This window comes from Phocoena phocoena, chromosome 20, assembly GCF_963924675.1.
Source record: "Phocoena phocoena chromosome 20, mPhoPho1.1, whole genome shotgun sequence".
Lineage (NCBI taxonomy): Eukaryota > Metazoa > Chordata > Mammalia > Artiodactyla > Phocoenidae > Phocoena > Phocoena phocoena.
This window is the reverse complement of record NC_089238.1, coordinates 59,038,634-59,054,181: the sequence shown is the minus strand read 5'-3', so window position 1 is coordinate 59,054,181 and position 15,548 is coordinate 59,038,634. Positions and strand designations below refer to the sequence as shown.

The window sequence follows — 15,548 nt, the reverse complement described above, 5'->3', positions numbered from 1 at the left end:
GGGCTCGAGCCCGTGTCCCCTGCGTTGGCAGGTGGATTCTTAACCACTGCACCACCAGGGAAGTTCCAAGTTCTTTCTTTTTTAAAGACCTTTTCCTTTTTTTTCTTATGCCAGTTTGGGCTTCTGTACAGGAGTCATCTTATGGTTTCCCAGCCCCTGCTCCTGGTTTGCACTCATTGTTTCCTGACAGCAAGTACTTCCATCTGGGTTCCCTCTGCCCAGGAGCCTCTGTACTGGTGCTGGGCCCTGAGTCCCTTACACACCTGGGGGTTTGCAGTGAGGACCCCACAGTAAACTTTACTGAACTTTTACTGAAAAGTAACTATTTTATAAAAGAAAACAAGTTTAGTGAGAAGAGTGGCATTGTTTCATATAGCTGCAGCTCTTTCTAATACCTGGCACCTTTACTCCGTCTGTTGCATTCTGCGGTTTTGCTTAAAGTGTGTGAAAACGATCCAGCCTCTCACAGACATGTATAGGGAACAGGGAGTCGCCTGGGAGCCTCCACGTGAGGGTGGGTTCTCCTCCGACTGGACTCGGGGCATCTGAAGACCCTGGGGGCTCCCTTGTGAAGCATTGGTCCCCTGAGGTGTGTGGGTCTCCCAAATGTGGACGGTCCATGATCACCACCAACCTCATTTGACCCGTCTTCAGGCTGGGTGCTAGGAAGCTAATGGAAGGGATACAAGTTTCCCAGAATTCATGTGAAAGCTCACATTTTATTGCTGGCCACAACTACTGTTAGTTTTCCTTGAAGCGATGGCCTCCTTTTGTTCATTTTTGAGAAAACACCTACCAGTCCTTAATAATCATAGCTTGTCTGAGAGAGTCTTTCAAGTAGCCATTGTGCCCCACGCAAACGCAGCCAGTGTGGCCACAGCCCCACCGCAGGGGCTTTTCCAGAGCCCAGTGCAGTCCCGCCAGCCCCACCGCCCGTCTGCTCAGAGTGTCGGGAGGGCAGGGAGTAGGGTTTGCAGAGTGACAGAGTGGACGACGTTTGCTGCTTTATCGAGGCAGTGCTAGGGATGCCGGCTGGCTCACCGCGGCCACGTGCCAGCGGGTGCTGGGCCACGCCGGCCGGAGAGGGCTTGGGGCGTCCTGGGGCCCTCGGGTGACACCAATAGGCCACAGTGTCCCTTGTGGAGCCCACAATAGTGCTCTGGGTGCAGTCTCTGTCCAGGGAGACCTTACTTATGGACACAGAAATTCTAATTCCATGCAGTTTTTCTGGTTTACAAAATATTAGTCGTGATTTTCTGACCCCACAGGAGAGGCTGGGCTGTGCCTGCGGCTGCCCTTGCCCAACACCCCCGGCTCGCAGGAGTGGGAGGGCTGGGGGACTTTGCTGCAGGCTCGCAAGTGCCTTTCTTTTGCCGTTACCCTGGTCGCCAGTGTGGCTGCATTTGGTGTTTGAGTCTGGAAATCGTTTTTCGGGACCGTTGCTGCGCTGTGTCCGCGTCCCCTGCACAGAGGCCCCCGTGCGGGAGAGGCGGGGCTCATTGGGCTCCTGCCCTTTGGCTGGGGTCCTGTCCTGGGCCGTTGTCTCTGGTTCCTCCTCGGGTAGCGTCTTTGCCTTGCTGTGACAGCGGGCTTTGTGGATCACTTCTCTAGGACTTAGCGTATCCTCTCGTTTTAAAGTTTGTGAGTCTTCTCTTCTGTCTCTGAATTTTTCTAGACTCTCCTGAAGCCCAGGTTGCTGCTGACCCGGTCCTCTCTAGCCCCTGCTCACCCTGCTCCTGTGTGTGTTGTCCCTCCGGGCCCCGCTCTGAGCCTCCCTCCCAGCTGCCTTCTCTGCCCCTGTGGTTGCAGCTTGTGGGGACGAGGCCGCTGGGGTGGGGGGTGGGGGGTGGGGGTGGCTGGCACAGGTCGGCAGGCGGTGGGCCCTCATCCCGCCCCATTGCGCCTTCCCTCCTGGAGCTGCGGGGCCGGGCTCTCCCTGTCCGTGGATTTGGGGCCCACGGTGCTGTGGCCTTTTCCACTCAGGTTCCAGCTTTGATCCCCACGAGGCCAGTAAAGCTGCCTTCAGGTTCCCCCTCGTGTCTTGCTTTTAGCTTGCCACTCGCAAAGGCAGGAGTTTGCTGAACGGCGGGTGTGGCAGGGGTGCAGCCACCCACCTCCCTCAGGGTTAGTTTGGAGGGAGCCTCTCCCCCGAGAGTGGCGCCTCTTGCCCACGGAGAGGGACTCGCAGGGCCGAGTTGTGTCGGGAAGGAGGAGGGTGCCGTGGTTGGGGCAGTCCCTTGTTGCGGTGCCTGCGGGGCTGGGTCTGCCCATGGTGCTCAGAGCGCCTTTGGGGAGGGACACGCCTCGTTGTGACACGAGGTCTCTTGACAAGGATGTCTGTCCTGCCAGCCTCTGTGAATGGACGTCTCCCTGGGCCCAGGACAGGCAGACGGGAAGGAGAGGCTGCCCAGCGGAGGGGCACTGCAGGGTGGTGTGGAGCCCGAGGGACTGGGCAGCCTCAGGGAGGGTCCTGCTGGGCACGTAGGGGAGAGGACAGAAGTGTGCCTGTGAGATCGCGACACAGCTGGGGCGGAACTGGGCCCATCGAGCCGTGTCCCTCCTCAGGAATGAGTGGAGACCTGGCACTCGGGGCCAGCTGCCAACACAGACGTCCTGGTGAGGCGCAGGCCTCCTCTGTCAGCTAGTGGATTGCGCCCAAAATGACGGCAGTGGCGAGTGTCTCCTGGTGGCCGGGACGCACCAGAGCCCGGGTCGGAGACGTGCACGCGGGTGTAGTGTTGAAATTTCACGCCGACGACAGCAGCGGAGCAGGAGGCGCTAGAGGAGCCGCAGGGTCTGCCGGTGTTTCCAGAAGCTGGGGGTGCGCCTTGGGGGGCCGCCGTGGGCGCCGAGGCCCTGGAGGAACGGGCCCCCCTCTTGCCCCCAGCCTCTGGGCAGCTCGTGCAGGGCTTCCCAGGAAAGGCCAGAGCCGCCGTGGGGCACTTGGTGACATCAGCTTTTGAGGCCTGGGCCGGCCGTCCACGCGCCCTCCTGGTTTGGACGCGGCAAGGTCGGGGTCTGGGACTCGTGGGTCCGCCCGGCGTGCGCTGCCTGGCTCCACACGCTTGGGGATTCGCGTCTGGGGGCACGAGCGTTGCGCGTCCACGGCTCCGTGGCCTGAGTTTCCATCTTGGGAGCAGGCAGTCAGGAGGCTTTCAAAACATTAACTTCCGGATAATCTTTAAATTTCTGTGGAAACATTGCTGATGAGTTCCCAGGTAGCCCTGGGATTCAGCAGCTGTCCTGAGTCAGGCTCTGATATGCCATTCCTCAGGCTGAGACAGCCCAGTTTGGTCGTGGAAAACTGGAAGAGAGCTCGGCGTTCACAGTTTCAAGCGCAGATAGGAACCATCATTTCCGGCCGCAGCCACGGGGAACGTGTGGAGGCAGAGCCTGACCCACCTGCTCTGTGGTGTGCTGCGGAGGCGGTGTCAGGAGGTGGCGTGGTCCCTCCACTGACTACAGTTAGATGTGTGTCGGCCAGTGAATAAGCAAGGGGACACTCGGGGAACCTTTGATCCGTTAACGTGGAAAAGGAGACAGGTTCTCCAGAGGCTGGTGAAGGGCAGGTCGGAGCTGCCACTCCAGAACGCTTCTGAACAGCGTGTTTCCAAAACCATACAGAGTAGAGGCTGTTTAATTCTGGGTGAGCTATTTACAGAACCCCTCGTCCAACACGACAAGGCGCCAGAGGTGTGATTCGGTTTGTGTGAACTGTTCTCTGGCCCTGTGAGGAGGACGTCTGCGAGGAAGGCTTTCAGGAGGACGGAGCAGACGCGCTTTTCCCTGTTCCCTCTGCTGAGCGCAGCACGCACCCCGGGTGTGATTCGTGGAGCAAGCACAGGAGGACGGGGGGTGAGGGGAGAGCTGTCCACATCGGGCAGGGGCGGGGCGGGTCAGTGTGGCCACAGGCAGAGACGACTCCACGCACAGGTGCAGAGCGCCTGGCTGTGCCGGCATGGCCTCCAGGGAAGCACCGGGCTTGTTGGGAGCAGCAGACAGGATTGAGAGACGAGTCGGCCAGCGTCTCCACTGGGGTCTCCATGGGGAAGGCGATGGGCGGAGTGGACAGTTCCGCGGGCTGTGGGGTGGTCTCTGGTTATGTGGTACCTGGGATGCGTTATGTTCGGGGGAGTCGGCGGCTTGTGTGTGAGAGGTAGGTGGGGTGGTGGGTGGTTTTGTGGGGGGTTCTTGGCCATTGCCAAGAAAGGGCTGGCCCTGGTGGGAGGGCGGTCTGTCCCCAGAAAGCAAACTGAAGATGCCAAAACATAAAATACAGAAAACACGATAACCACAGCATGTGTCCTGGGAAATGCAGGGGCCCAGGCCTCAGGCCCACGTGCAGGAGTGGGCGCCACAGCTACCTGACATCCTCCGGGCGTTCCCCAGCGGCGTCACTTGCCTACCTTCTGGACATTTGACTCGCGGGAGTTGGGGACTTCGGGGTGCTGGGTGCTTTCTGAGTGGCAGAGTAGCCCTCATCCTGACCTTCTGTTGGGGGTGGGGGCAGGGGGCTGTTTTGCAGGTGACGGCAGGTGGCCGAGAGGGTGGTGGGCATGATCCCCTGGACCTCGAGGTGTGACCCTGCCCGTGGGCAGAGGGTGCTGCCACCGAGCATGTGTGGCGCCTGACCCCCGGAGCAGGGCCCCGCGTGCACCCCGGGGTTCTGCTGTTCTCCCTCGTGGAGGGTAGACGTGCCGCTGCCGGGGCTGCCTGCCGGGCCGGTGCATCAGGAGCGGCCCCCTCAGAAGGCTGCTGCGTCCATGCGTCGTGCATCACCGACTGGAGGCGGCACCTGGGTTTCATGTGGGGTCACTGGACCTTAACCCCGTGCCCTCTGTTTTTAAGCAGACGGTTGACGATGAAGCGATGGCGGCGTGAATAAAGGCCTGCTGAGGAGGAAACGATGCCCAAGGGTGGGTGTTCTAGAACCCCACAGCAGGAGGAGCGTTCCCTGAGCAGCGACATGGTGGAGAAGCAGCCCGGGAAAAAGGTGAGCTCGTCCTCCCCCACCACTCCGCGTGGGCCTCGTCCGGGCCCGGGGGAGGGCTGGGGGTGTCACTGTCGCTTGTCCCTCTGCAGTGGGCGACGTCTGTGCCGCGAGACCCTCTTCGGGCGGCAGTAGAGGAACTGCTGTGCTGGGTGGCTGTGGAGGACACGTCTGGCTTTTTTTAAGGATGTTTGTTATTTGGGGGCCAAAGTGGAGCTTTAAGCACTAGGTCCGTGGACAGAAATTGCTGTCTGAGAGAACCCCAGTTCGGCCCCACCGTCTGTGCCTCAGGACCATGGGTTCCTGCCATATGGTTGCTGGCAGACTGAATCTGACGGTAGCTGTGCGAGTGGTCCCGACTTGAAACGCTGCTGGGTAGTTGTACTCCCCGTTTGCTTGTTGCCAGTGTGAATAGGAAAGCAGGTTGTAAATCTGCATCGTTGTGCCCTGTTAATGTGCTGGTGCCCTGGGCTCGGGGGTGTGTGCTGTGTGCTCCACAAGCTGTGACACCCAGTGTTCCCTCCAGACTGTTCTTAGAGGGACCCCCAGGCTGGTCTGTAGGAGTTACAGACTCACAGGCTTCCTGAGGGAGGGCCCACCTGCAAAGGTGGCCTCGCCCGTGCTCTGCGTGGGGTGCTGTGGCCTGTGCCCGGCCCCCTTTGATCCAGGAGGAGGACGTGCAGAGAAGCCCTCAGTGTGGAAGCTGGATGTGGCTTGTTGCTGCTTTGTCCCGTGGTTTTACGAGCAGGTCTGGGAAGAGGCCTCGGGCTCCATGCTCCTCCCAGCGCTGGGAAACTCTGGGAGTGCCGGTTCCCAGAATCCCAGAGGAATCCACTGAGGAGAGAGTAGGAGGCCGCGTCCAGATGCTGAATTCACAGGAAGGGTGGCAGGGGTCCATGGATCCAAAGCCCCTGGGAGCCCGCGCTCCTCTCGGGGCTCCAGACAGGCCTTCTGGTGGCAGTGAAGGGGTCGGGGTATTGCCATCCCAGGTGGACTCCTGCGGTCCCAGTGGCGCTGGGGATTGCAGAGAGGGAGATAGAGAAAAAGGCCCGAGGAACAAGCTGTGCCTGGCCGAGGAGCCAGCCCCGCGCCCTGCCCCGCTCTCTGCGGGACGCCGGCTGAAGCACATGCCACCCGCTGCGACCCCATCCCCTCCACAGGGCAGTGCTGTCCACCCTGGACGCTCCCCGGGCGTGGCCGTGTGACACCACAGGTGTCCACGCAGGTTTCGCAGGGGAGGGACAGGTCAGGCCTTGAGAGAGAGGAGCACCCTGACTGGAGCGGGGAGGGCAGCTGCGTTCCCCCAGACGACAGGGCCGTCTGTGGAGGAGGCCCGGGAGGTGTGCGCGGAAGCGGCGGGGTGCGAGTCCTGCGGAGCGAGGCTGTGGCCAGAGCAGCGTGCAGTGTCTTTTCTGAGCGCTGTTAGCCAGTGGTCGGGCGTGGAAGTTTAAAAACACATGTGTGGGGCTTCCCTGGTGGCGCAGTGGTTGAGAGTCTGCCTGCCGATGCAGGGGACACGGGTTCGTGCCCTGGTCCGGGAGGATCCCACATGCTGCGGAGCGGCTGGGCCCGTGAGCCGTGGCCGCTGGGCCTGTGCGTCCGGAGCCTGTGCTCCGCAACGGGAGAGGCCACAACAGTGAGAGGCCCGCGTACCGCAAAAAAAAAAAAGGCTACACAGACTGTTTAGGGATTAATTTGATGAAAGATGTGCACCCTGAAACCTGCAGAACTTTGCTGTGGGAAATTCAGGCAGTTCTGAGCCGCTGGAGAGGAGCAGGGCCTACGGGCCAAGGGTGGCTCCATAGTGTTCAGATACCAGCGCTCCCCAAGCCAGTCTCATAGAGCCGTCGATGCAGGTCCAAGCCCCTGAGGGCTTTTGGGGAGAAACCGTCGATGCAGGTCCAAGCCCCTGAGGGCTTTTGGGGAGAAACCGATAAGCTGCTTCCAAAGTGTGTTTGGAAATTCAAAGGACCTGGCGCAACGACAGCCACCTTGAAAAGGCAGGAGGCAGTCGGAGGCCCTCGGCCTTGGCTGTGAAGCTGCGGGGCAGTGGAGACAGGTGCACACCTGTCCTGGGGAGCAGGGTCCCCACAGGCACCCACGTGTGTGCTCAGCTGCTTGTCTACAAGGTGCTGAGGCTGCTCCATTGCGAAAGGGTCATCTTCTCAGCAGACAAAGGCGGGACAGTCAGATCCACCTGTTTGTGCTGTTTCTGGCGGCTGATAGAGTCCTCACTCCTACTGGCTTCTGTCGTTGTTGGTCATTTACAGATAAGACTCAGTTAGTCATAGTCGAGGTGGTTCCAGGGCAGGTGTGTGGGGTGCGGGTTAAGAGCCAGCCCTCCTCTCTCTGTACGTGGTGTGTGGGAGCTGGCTGAGCGTCCGTGGGGGACGCTGGTTGCTGGGCCACAGCAGTTTTCAGGGTGTGCCACGGTCTGACACGGAGGTTGAACTGATAGAGGTTGAACCCGATAGAGGTTGAACTTGACGTCTAGACATCCTGTTAGCATTGAGGAAGTAAACACACTGTGGAGTGTGTGTGGTTGGTCCCTGTGACGGTGCCTGGGTACTAGTGAGGGAGGCTCAGCGAGGTCTGCCCTGCTCTGCTCTGGCTGAGGGCTAAAAGCTTTCTGTGAGCACTTTTAGTGAAGTAGAAATGCACATTTCCTTTCTAGAACCTGGGATCACGGTGATCCAGACCAGGCTCTCGGGACACCCCCTCCCCCGCGAGCAGTCCCCACGGTAACACCCCGCCCCCACCCACAGGGGATGCGGACTCATGGTGGGGATCTCTGCTTCCTTCCGATGGACGTTCAAGCAGCTTCTCTGCCGATTCCTGTGCTGATACATATCTGGGTTCTTTCCAGTCCAGGTGTGATGTGAACATACATACATTGGGGTTTTTCTATGGAGGCAGCAGATAGGGTTTAATGGTTCGGCAAAGTGACTGCACAGTGCTGCACCCCCAAAGCCTAGGTCAGGCGGACCCATCCGTGCTAACACTTGGTGATGTCAGTTTAATTTGCCTTGTTCTGTCGTCTACTGGTCTCCTGTACCGTCCTCTGCAAGCTCTCCGTCTGTGATCCATCTGGACTCATTTTGAGTTTTGTGCTGTAAGGGAAGGTCAAGGTTTATTTTCTTCCCTGTGGATGTCCACATGGTCATTGTCACTGGGGAGACTGTCCTTTCCTGCTGGGTTGTAGCGGAGCCCTTGTCACCAGTCAGGTGGGGCTCAGCTTCTGCTCTTTGCTCTGAACCTTTGGCCCTTGGGTCCAGGGCCACCTATTGTGACTATAATTGTACAGTCTTGATACCTGGCAGTTTAATTTGCCCATCTTCGTTGTTCTTCAGAATTGTCCTTGCTACTTGTGACCCTCTGCGTTTCCATGTACATTTTGGAAAAAGCTGGTTGATCTCCACGCAAAGCCTGCTGGGTTTTGATTGGATTGCTTTGAATGTAGAGATGAGTTGGGGGAGATAATGCTGTGCTAACAGTACTGAACAGTGTCCCATAAGTGGGCCTGCATTTTTATCAGTCTAATTTCTGTTCTCTCAGTAATGTTTGTAATTGTCTATGTAGAGGGCTTGAACACCTTTTGTTAGATTCATTCCTATGTATTTAATGTCTTTCGATATAAATATGTAGTATTTCAGCATGATTTCCTAATGGTTTATAGTATATAGAAACCAATCACTTTCTGTGTGATTGAGCTTCTCATTCACTTACTAATTTGAAGAGTTTAATTGTAAATTCCTCTGGATTTTCTCCTGTGTAAAATCACAGCGTCGTAAGATAAATACTCCTTGTTATCCCTCAGGAAGAAGAGGGGGGCGGGGCTGGCCTGGTCTGACCGTGGAGGAGACCGCCCCCCTGAGGCGTGTTGTCACGGTGGGGCGCAGCCCGCCGGCATCTTCCCGCAGCTGTGGAATGTTCGTCTACGGTTGCACTGGAGTGGATGCACCCATTTGCCTTTTGATGGGCGGTTGCTCTTTCTTTCTTTTACTGTTATGAACAAAACTGTGAGTTTGTGTGGCACGTCACTCACTCCCCGGACTTTGTTAGAAACTCTTGAGTGGCCCCAAGCAGCGTCCGAGGCCCACTGCTCTGCCGGTCCAGTCAGCGATTCTTGTGAGAGTACTGGTGTTGCCTCCTGGTTTTAATTTGCATTTTCCCAATGCCGATCACCTTTCCAAACGTTAACTGGCTGTATGGATATTTTTTTCTGACAAGTGCGTGTTCAGATCTTTTGCTCATTAAAAAATAGGTTTAGTTTTTCAGTAGATGTGGTGAGTATAGGCATTCCTGCCTTGAACCCCCTCTCGGCGGTGGCACCCAATCTTCCGCACCAAACCTGTGTCAGGTGGGGGACGTCCCTCCCCACAGTGTGCTGGGGGTTGGTCTCAGGACCTCAGGGCTTTTCTGCAGCTGTGGAGATGATCATAATTTTCCATCCTTTTTTTTTAAAAAAAAGCATTTTTAAAATATTTATTCATTTGACTGTGCTGGCTCTTAGTTGCAGCATGCGGGATCTTTAGTTGCAGCATGCGAACTCTTAGTTGCGGCATGTGGGATCTAGTTCCCTGACCAAGGATCGAAGCTGGGCCCCCTGCATTGGGAGTGTGGAGTCTTAGCCACTGGACCACCAGGGAAGTCCCCGTCCTTTATTTTCTTAGTGTGGTGAATTACATTGGTTTTTTTAATTTCTTGCATTTCTGAATACGTTGTTATTGTGATTTGTGTTATCTTTTTTTGTGTCTGTCGATCAGATTAACCAACCGGACCAGGAGTTTTTTTGGTGGCAGGTTGCTTATTACAGTTTGGGGCTTCCACTGGTGGGTGCTGTTCTCCTGGCAGGGGCGGCGGGAGGCGGGGCGGAGGTGCGTGCAGGTGGTGACAAGCGGGCCTGTGTCCTGGTGCCTCTGGCACCGGCTCGGCTGAGGCTCGGGCTCTGCCTGCTGGTCCCTCTTCGCGCTCCGGGTGCCCTCGGAGCTGGCGGTGTGTTGTGGCGGGGTCTCCTTGGTCACCCAAGGGTGTCTCGTTGCCTGCTGAGACTGGAGGGCACGGCGTGGCAGTCAAGTGGAGGACTCTCAGGGCCCCGGGAGACAGGACTCGCGCCGCTCAGGGTTGGGCGTCCCCTCCCAGGAGCACCCGACGCCCCAGTGCTGTGAGGGCTGCTGTGAGGGCCGTGTGTTTGCCTCCGCCTCCCCGGGGTGGATTCCAGAAAGGAAGCCTGCTGCTGGAGAAGGGGCCGCCTGGCGGTAGCAGTGCCATCCTCCCTGTCAGCAACGCAAATTGGCTGGCCCGTGTGGTGCGGTGCGCTGCGGGCAGACGGGGCACTGGTTAGCCTGAGGCCCTGCTGAGCGCCCCCACCCCACCCTCAGGGCTCTGTGTGCTGCCCTTTCTGTGCGGGGCGTGTCACATCCCGATCCCCCCGCCCCCAAGGTGGCGCTTCCCCCGGTTCTGCAGACGGTGGCAGGCGAGGCGGACGCCCGGCTGGACCTCCCAGGTTGAGGCTGGAGTTCAGGCTCCCGGGTCCTTACAGGTCAGCAGGGCTGGGAGCGATGGCCACACCCGGCCGCCCTCTAGCCAGCTCCTGCTCTGGGCTGGGTCGCCCGCACTGGGCTCTGCTCCGGGGCTGCTGCGGCTGCAAGATCCGTCCCAAACACGGCCCTGCAGTGTCACAGGCCTGTGGTGACCAGAGGTGGCTCAGGCCCCGGGCAGGCGAGGGACGACACGCTGGAGGGGAGCCAGCATCTCAGGGCAGACATACTCTCCCGTTCGGTGTGAGGCCGGGCCCCTTCGTTCACGGTCACGGGGAGAGTTTCCAGTGGAGGGCGGGTTCCGTCTGTCAGCAGGCCCCTCTGAAGGTGCGTTTTCCCCGTTACTGAGTCCATCCCTGGGAACACGAGGCAGGAGGCAGCGAGGTGGTAGGGCCGTGGGTGCCTCTGAGCCTGGTGGGCAGGAGGGGTGTCCATTGCCCAGATAAGAGACTTGCTTTCCGGGCACGTGAAGTCCTGCTAGACGTAAGGACTTTGAGAGTCTAACTTGGGGCCAGCGTCTGAAAGCGTCACTCTCTTTTCCAGGATAAAGATAAAGTTTCTCTAACCAAGACCCCAAAGCTGGACCGCACTGATGGTGGGAAGGAGGTGAGAGAGCGAACGACCAAGCGGAAGCTGCCCTTCACTGTGGGCGCCAATGGAGAGCAGAAGGACTCGGACACAGGTACCCACCCGCCCCCGGCGCCCCGGTTCTGCCGCACGGACCCGGGAGGGGGTGACTCACAGCTGACAGGGCAGATTCCCAGGCAGAGGATTCCCGCACGTGTGCACAGAAGCCATGTTCCCCCAGCCCCAGCCTGCCCAGGGGCCTCCCGTGCGTGTGAGCACGGGCTCCTCTCCCTCAAGGAGAGCCTCTGGAGAACTTCACATGGGAGGATAAACGAGTTTCCCCTCAGGGCTGCAGAAGCACATAAATTAAACCCAGTTGTTTGAAATGGAGGCCAGAGGGAGCTGTGAGAAAGAGCAGGAGGCACGCAGGCCCCCGCGCGTGCGCTGCGGGCGTGCCCCTCACCGCCACGTGGCGCGTGTGCGTTCAGGTTGGTTCCGTCCGAGCTGCCTGCAGGGACGTGTGCTGGGTCCAGGCAAGAACCCGGCCCCTTTGCCAGCCGGCTCACACTCCTCCTCCTGGTCCTGGTGTCCTGGGCCTTCCCCGCCTGCCGGTCATCTGACTGCAGACCCCCTAAGCCAGGGGCAGGTGTGGGGTGGATCCACAGAGCCGCGAGGGGGCCTGGGTCCCCCAGGATGCAGCCACGGGGGAAGGAGCAGAGGTCCTGCCAGGACCGGGCGGAGGGCAGGGGGCTTTGCTGCACGTGAGGGTTTGTGTCAGGTCTCAGGGAAATGGCAGGCACAGGAATGACATAAATGAGAGAGAACTGGGAGAAACGGCAGGGGGGAACAGCCTGAAATGAACGTCTTCACTCACAACGCCTCCTGCACAGGGCGACCCCCAGGCGGGTGCGCCCCGGGCCCGCAGCCACTGAGCAGAGACCTGGGTTAGTTGCAGGCTGGTGAAGCAGGTTGGCGGGGTTGGTGGTGCCGGCTGGGGTATGGCTGGGGTCCGGGGCAGGCGGCTCGACCTCCGCGGGGTCCTCCGCAAGGGGAGGGGGTGGGCTGGGAGGAGGGCACAGGAGGTGGGAGTCCTCGCAGGGACCCTGTGCCTCGGGCTCTGGGTGCAGAAGAGACAGGCCCAGCTCAGGCTTGGGTGCCCGAGCCAGCTCTGGTACCGGAGGGCGTGGCGTCGCTGTTGGGTGCGGCTTCCTGGGTGCTGGGGGCCTGCAGGTCGGTGTCGTCCTCTGGGATGTCCCTGCCCGAGCACAGGCGGGCGCGGCGTCCTCGGGGGTGTCTGCGGGGTGCTGGCCGTGAAGGCGGCCTCCAGCAGGCCTGGGGGACGGTTGGCGTCTCAGCACGGGGCGCCAGGCAGGTGGGAAACTGAAGAACGTTTTGCAAGTGGGATTTTCCAGGCAGGGACAAAGTCTAAATACATGGAAAGTCCAGCATTTGTCCTCTTACTGTGGAGTGTCTATCCCTTTGGGGGCCCGTTTTGCTGTACCATTGACCCTTGAACAGCACCACGGCTGTGAGCTGCATGGCTCCGCTTATGTGCCGGCTTTTTCAGTAGTACACAGTGTGGGAGGAGGGGGGGGCCTTCGACTGGGTGACTGTGTCCTGCCCATCCCCGCCGCCCCCGGGGTTCAGGGGCTGACCGTGCAGCTTTCTTGTACACCTGCTTTGGTCATGTGGCAGAAGTGGTCTCCAGTAACTGGGAGAGTCTCATCCTTCGGGCCAGGACTGGGCACCTCGCCTGCAGCCCTGGTCACTGACCCCTCCCTGCCCTTCCTGATGAGCGGCCGCCTGGCCGGGCAGAGTGAAGCTCTTCCTCTGAGAGGCCTCGCTTCCACCAGGTGCCGCCTGCCCGCCTGCCCCACGGCAGATGGGGAGGCTCTTGTACAGAAGTGCCAACGCTGGTGAGCGCCGAGCTAGGGAGGCTGAAGGTCCCTGTGTTCCCACGTCCCCTCCCTGCCTGTTGGCTCCTGCCGTGTCCCTCCAGCGCCCCCTGCTGGGAAGATGTAGCCTGGCGCTCACGGGACTGTTGCAAGTGGCCAGTAGTTCTCCGGCTGTGCTCCCTGAGAGGGGGAGGCTGGTGAGCATCCCCCAGAGACCCTCGGGCTCCCTGGGAGCACCCTCCTGTTTCCCGGTCCCCAGGAGGCCCGCAGCGCTTAGTCAGGGCTGGGGCGTCCTCCCTGGAGCTCAGGCCACCAGCGGGCGGGCACCTGCAGGCAGGGAGAGGGGGCCCTGCTGCCCAGTGCCAGTCTTGGTGGGACCAGGACCTGCTTCAAATTATACTCTGCTGTCTGCTTCTTATGTGTTTAATTTCCCCGCAACGTAAGTGTACGCACACCTCCTGCTGAGGTCCGTGTGGATGAAGCCCTGCAGGCTTCTTGCTCAGTCTGACAGCAGCCCTCCCGCCTCCCACCTGGAGCCCCCAGGGCCCTTCAGAGAGGGGCCTGTTCTCAGCTCCCAACGTTTCTTTGCTTCTACTTTGTGCTGGCCCTGCAATGAGGATGTGTGAGCAGCTCACCCGTCTAGGGCTGGGATTTGGGGTCGGAGGCGGCGGGCACGCAGCTTCCCTGGTGGGCAGGGCCTGTCGGGACTCCTGCTCAAGGCTGCCCTGTGTGCAGGGATTCACTGGTGCTGGGCTCTGAGCACGCCCCCTGCCAAGTGCTGGAGGTCACGTGGGTGACCATGCAGGGGCTTGGCCGCCTGCCAGGCGTGACACGCTGTGAGTCTCTGGTTGGGAGGGCACATGCCACCCACACTGTGACCGTGGAGCTCTCGGGACCCCAGAGCGGGCAGGACTGATGTAGGACGCCGGCCACCTCCATCCCAGGCCAAGTCGAGAGGGCGTGGCTTGGCCCGCTTCTCTCTGGTCTGGGTCAGGGTGGCCGCTCCACCCGGTGAACTCCCGGGTTTGGGTGTGGGGAGCTTGAGGGGTGGTCGGAGGCCCCCAGGCAGGCTGGGGCCGGTGGCGTGGGTGATGCTGTTCATGCGGTGCTGGCGGTCTGGAGTATGATTTACTGCTGTAGTGAAAGTTGGGGTCAGTGGTTGGGAACCCCTGTTGTCCAGGCCCTTTATGCCAACCTCACCTCCGTAGATTCTGGCCTCCTGATCACGGTCACCTGTGGGACGGCTCTGTGGTCGCCCTTACCTGGAGCTGGAGCAGCCACTGCCGGGGGAGTGAGACGTGGGGGGTTCAGCCTGTCCCTCTCAGGCCGGGGACTTGCTGAAGGCCACACAGACCGCTCTTTCTTTAAAAGAGCAACGCTGGAAATTTTTTTAAAAAGGAAAAGGAGGAGACACAGAGCAGGAAACCAGAAGGGAAGCCGTTTGTCACCACAGCCTGAATGATGGTGCCCATGTGGGTCCAGTGGCGCTTGGAGGGTCGGAGTGTAATGCGGGGAGGACCCCGTGCAGCACGTCACCTGACGGGGTATCTGTCATACGTGGACTGTGCCTGGGCCGGCTTCTTGGTCAGAAGCCTGTGTTTGTGACTGATCGAGGAGGTCAGGCCCTGTGTGGTGTGGGAGGTGTGCTCTGAGGCCAAGGGACGGGCCGCTCTTGGGACAGCAGGTCCCAGTGCCGACCACCCACCTCCCATCAGCCTGCCGTGGGCCGAGCCTGAAACTTCATGGGAGACCGAGGACCTCCTCCGCCCCCTCCCCACCATAGGGTGGGGCCCTGACAATGGTGACATCTGAGGAGAGTCATAGATTTCCCACTTTCGGCAACATGGTATGCCCTGGTTGTCAGCCACGGGGCTTCTGGTGGCAGTGGACGGGCTGAGGGCAGCTGTGCCCGCCGACACCTCCGGCTGGAAGATGCCATCCTCCAGCCTGGGGGCCGAGAGGGCTCCCCAGGCTCACGCCGTCCTGCCCCCATGGGGCTGGCCCTCCCTGGGCCTGTGCGCCTTCCTAGGCCCCAGAGCGGAGACGAGGATTGGACCCAGAGATGGCCGCCACAGGAGGAAGGCACCCGAGCAGACACAGAGCAGCGTCCAGAAGATCAGGCAGGTTTTCACAATGTAAAACAGAGCATAAGGCAGCAGAAACGATTGCTGAAACGAAGCATTCGGGCGGGGGACGGGTTCTAGCGCTTACCGGGTCCACCATGAGCAGGGTGAGTGAGCTGGAAGCTACTGGACCTGAAGGCGCCGCCTTGGCTGAGGCCCAGAAGGAAGCAGGGGAGTTGCCGACCGGGGTCCAGGAGGAGCACACGGGGCCGCCGGTGTCTGCGCAGGGTGCGGGCTCCACGCAGAGCGTCGTGTGGAACCACGGGACCGCCCGAGGGGACACAGAAGGCGGCCGGGAGAGTGTCTGCAGACCACGTCCCGGAAGCCAGAGGAGATCTTCTCCCAGAAGCTCACTCTGTGTCTTTGCTGCCAGGATTCGCCGTGACTCGGGGAAGTTCTCCACTGGACGCCGTCAGTTTTGCTGGGGAGTGAA

The 15,548-nt window shown here is 60.1% G+C and overlaps 1 protein-coding gene across 1 annotated transcript in view; it reads left to right on the top strand.

Annotated features, from left to right (window-relative positions):
• The first annotated feature begins 4,906 nt into the window (after positions 1 to 4,906).
• Positions 4,907 to 15,548, top strand: part of ANKRD11 (ankyrin repeat domain containing 11) — a 30,771-nt gene continuing 20,129 nt past the window's right edge. The window contains exons 1-2 of the mRNA XM_065898721.1: positions 4,907 to 4,993; positions 11,074 to 11,212. Of these exons, the coding sequence (XP_065754793.1) occupies positions 4,907 to 4,993; positions 11,074 to 11,212 (226 nt within the window). The remainder of the gene's footprint in view (positions 4,994 to 11,073; positions 11,213 to 15,548) is intronic.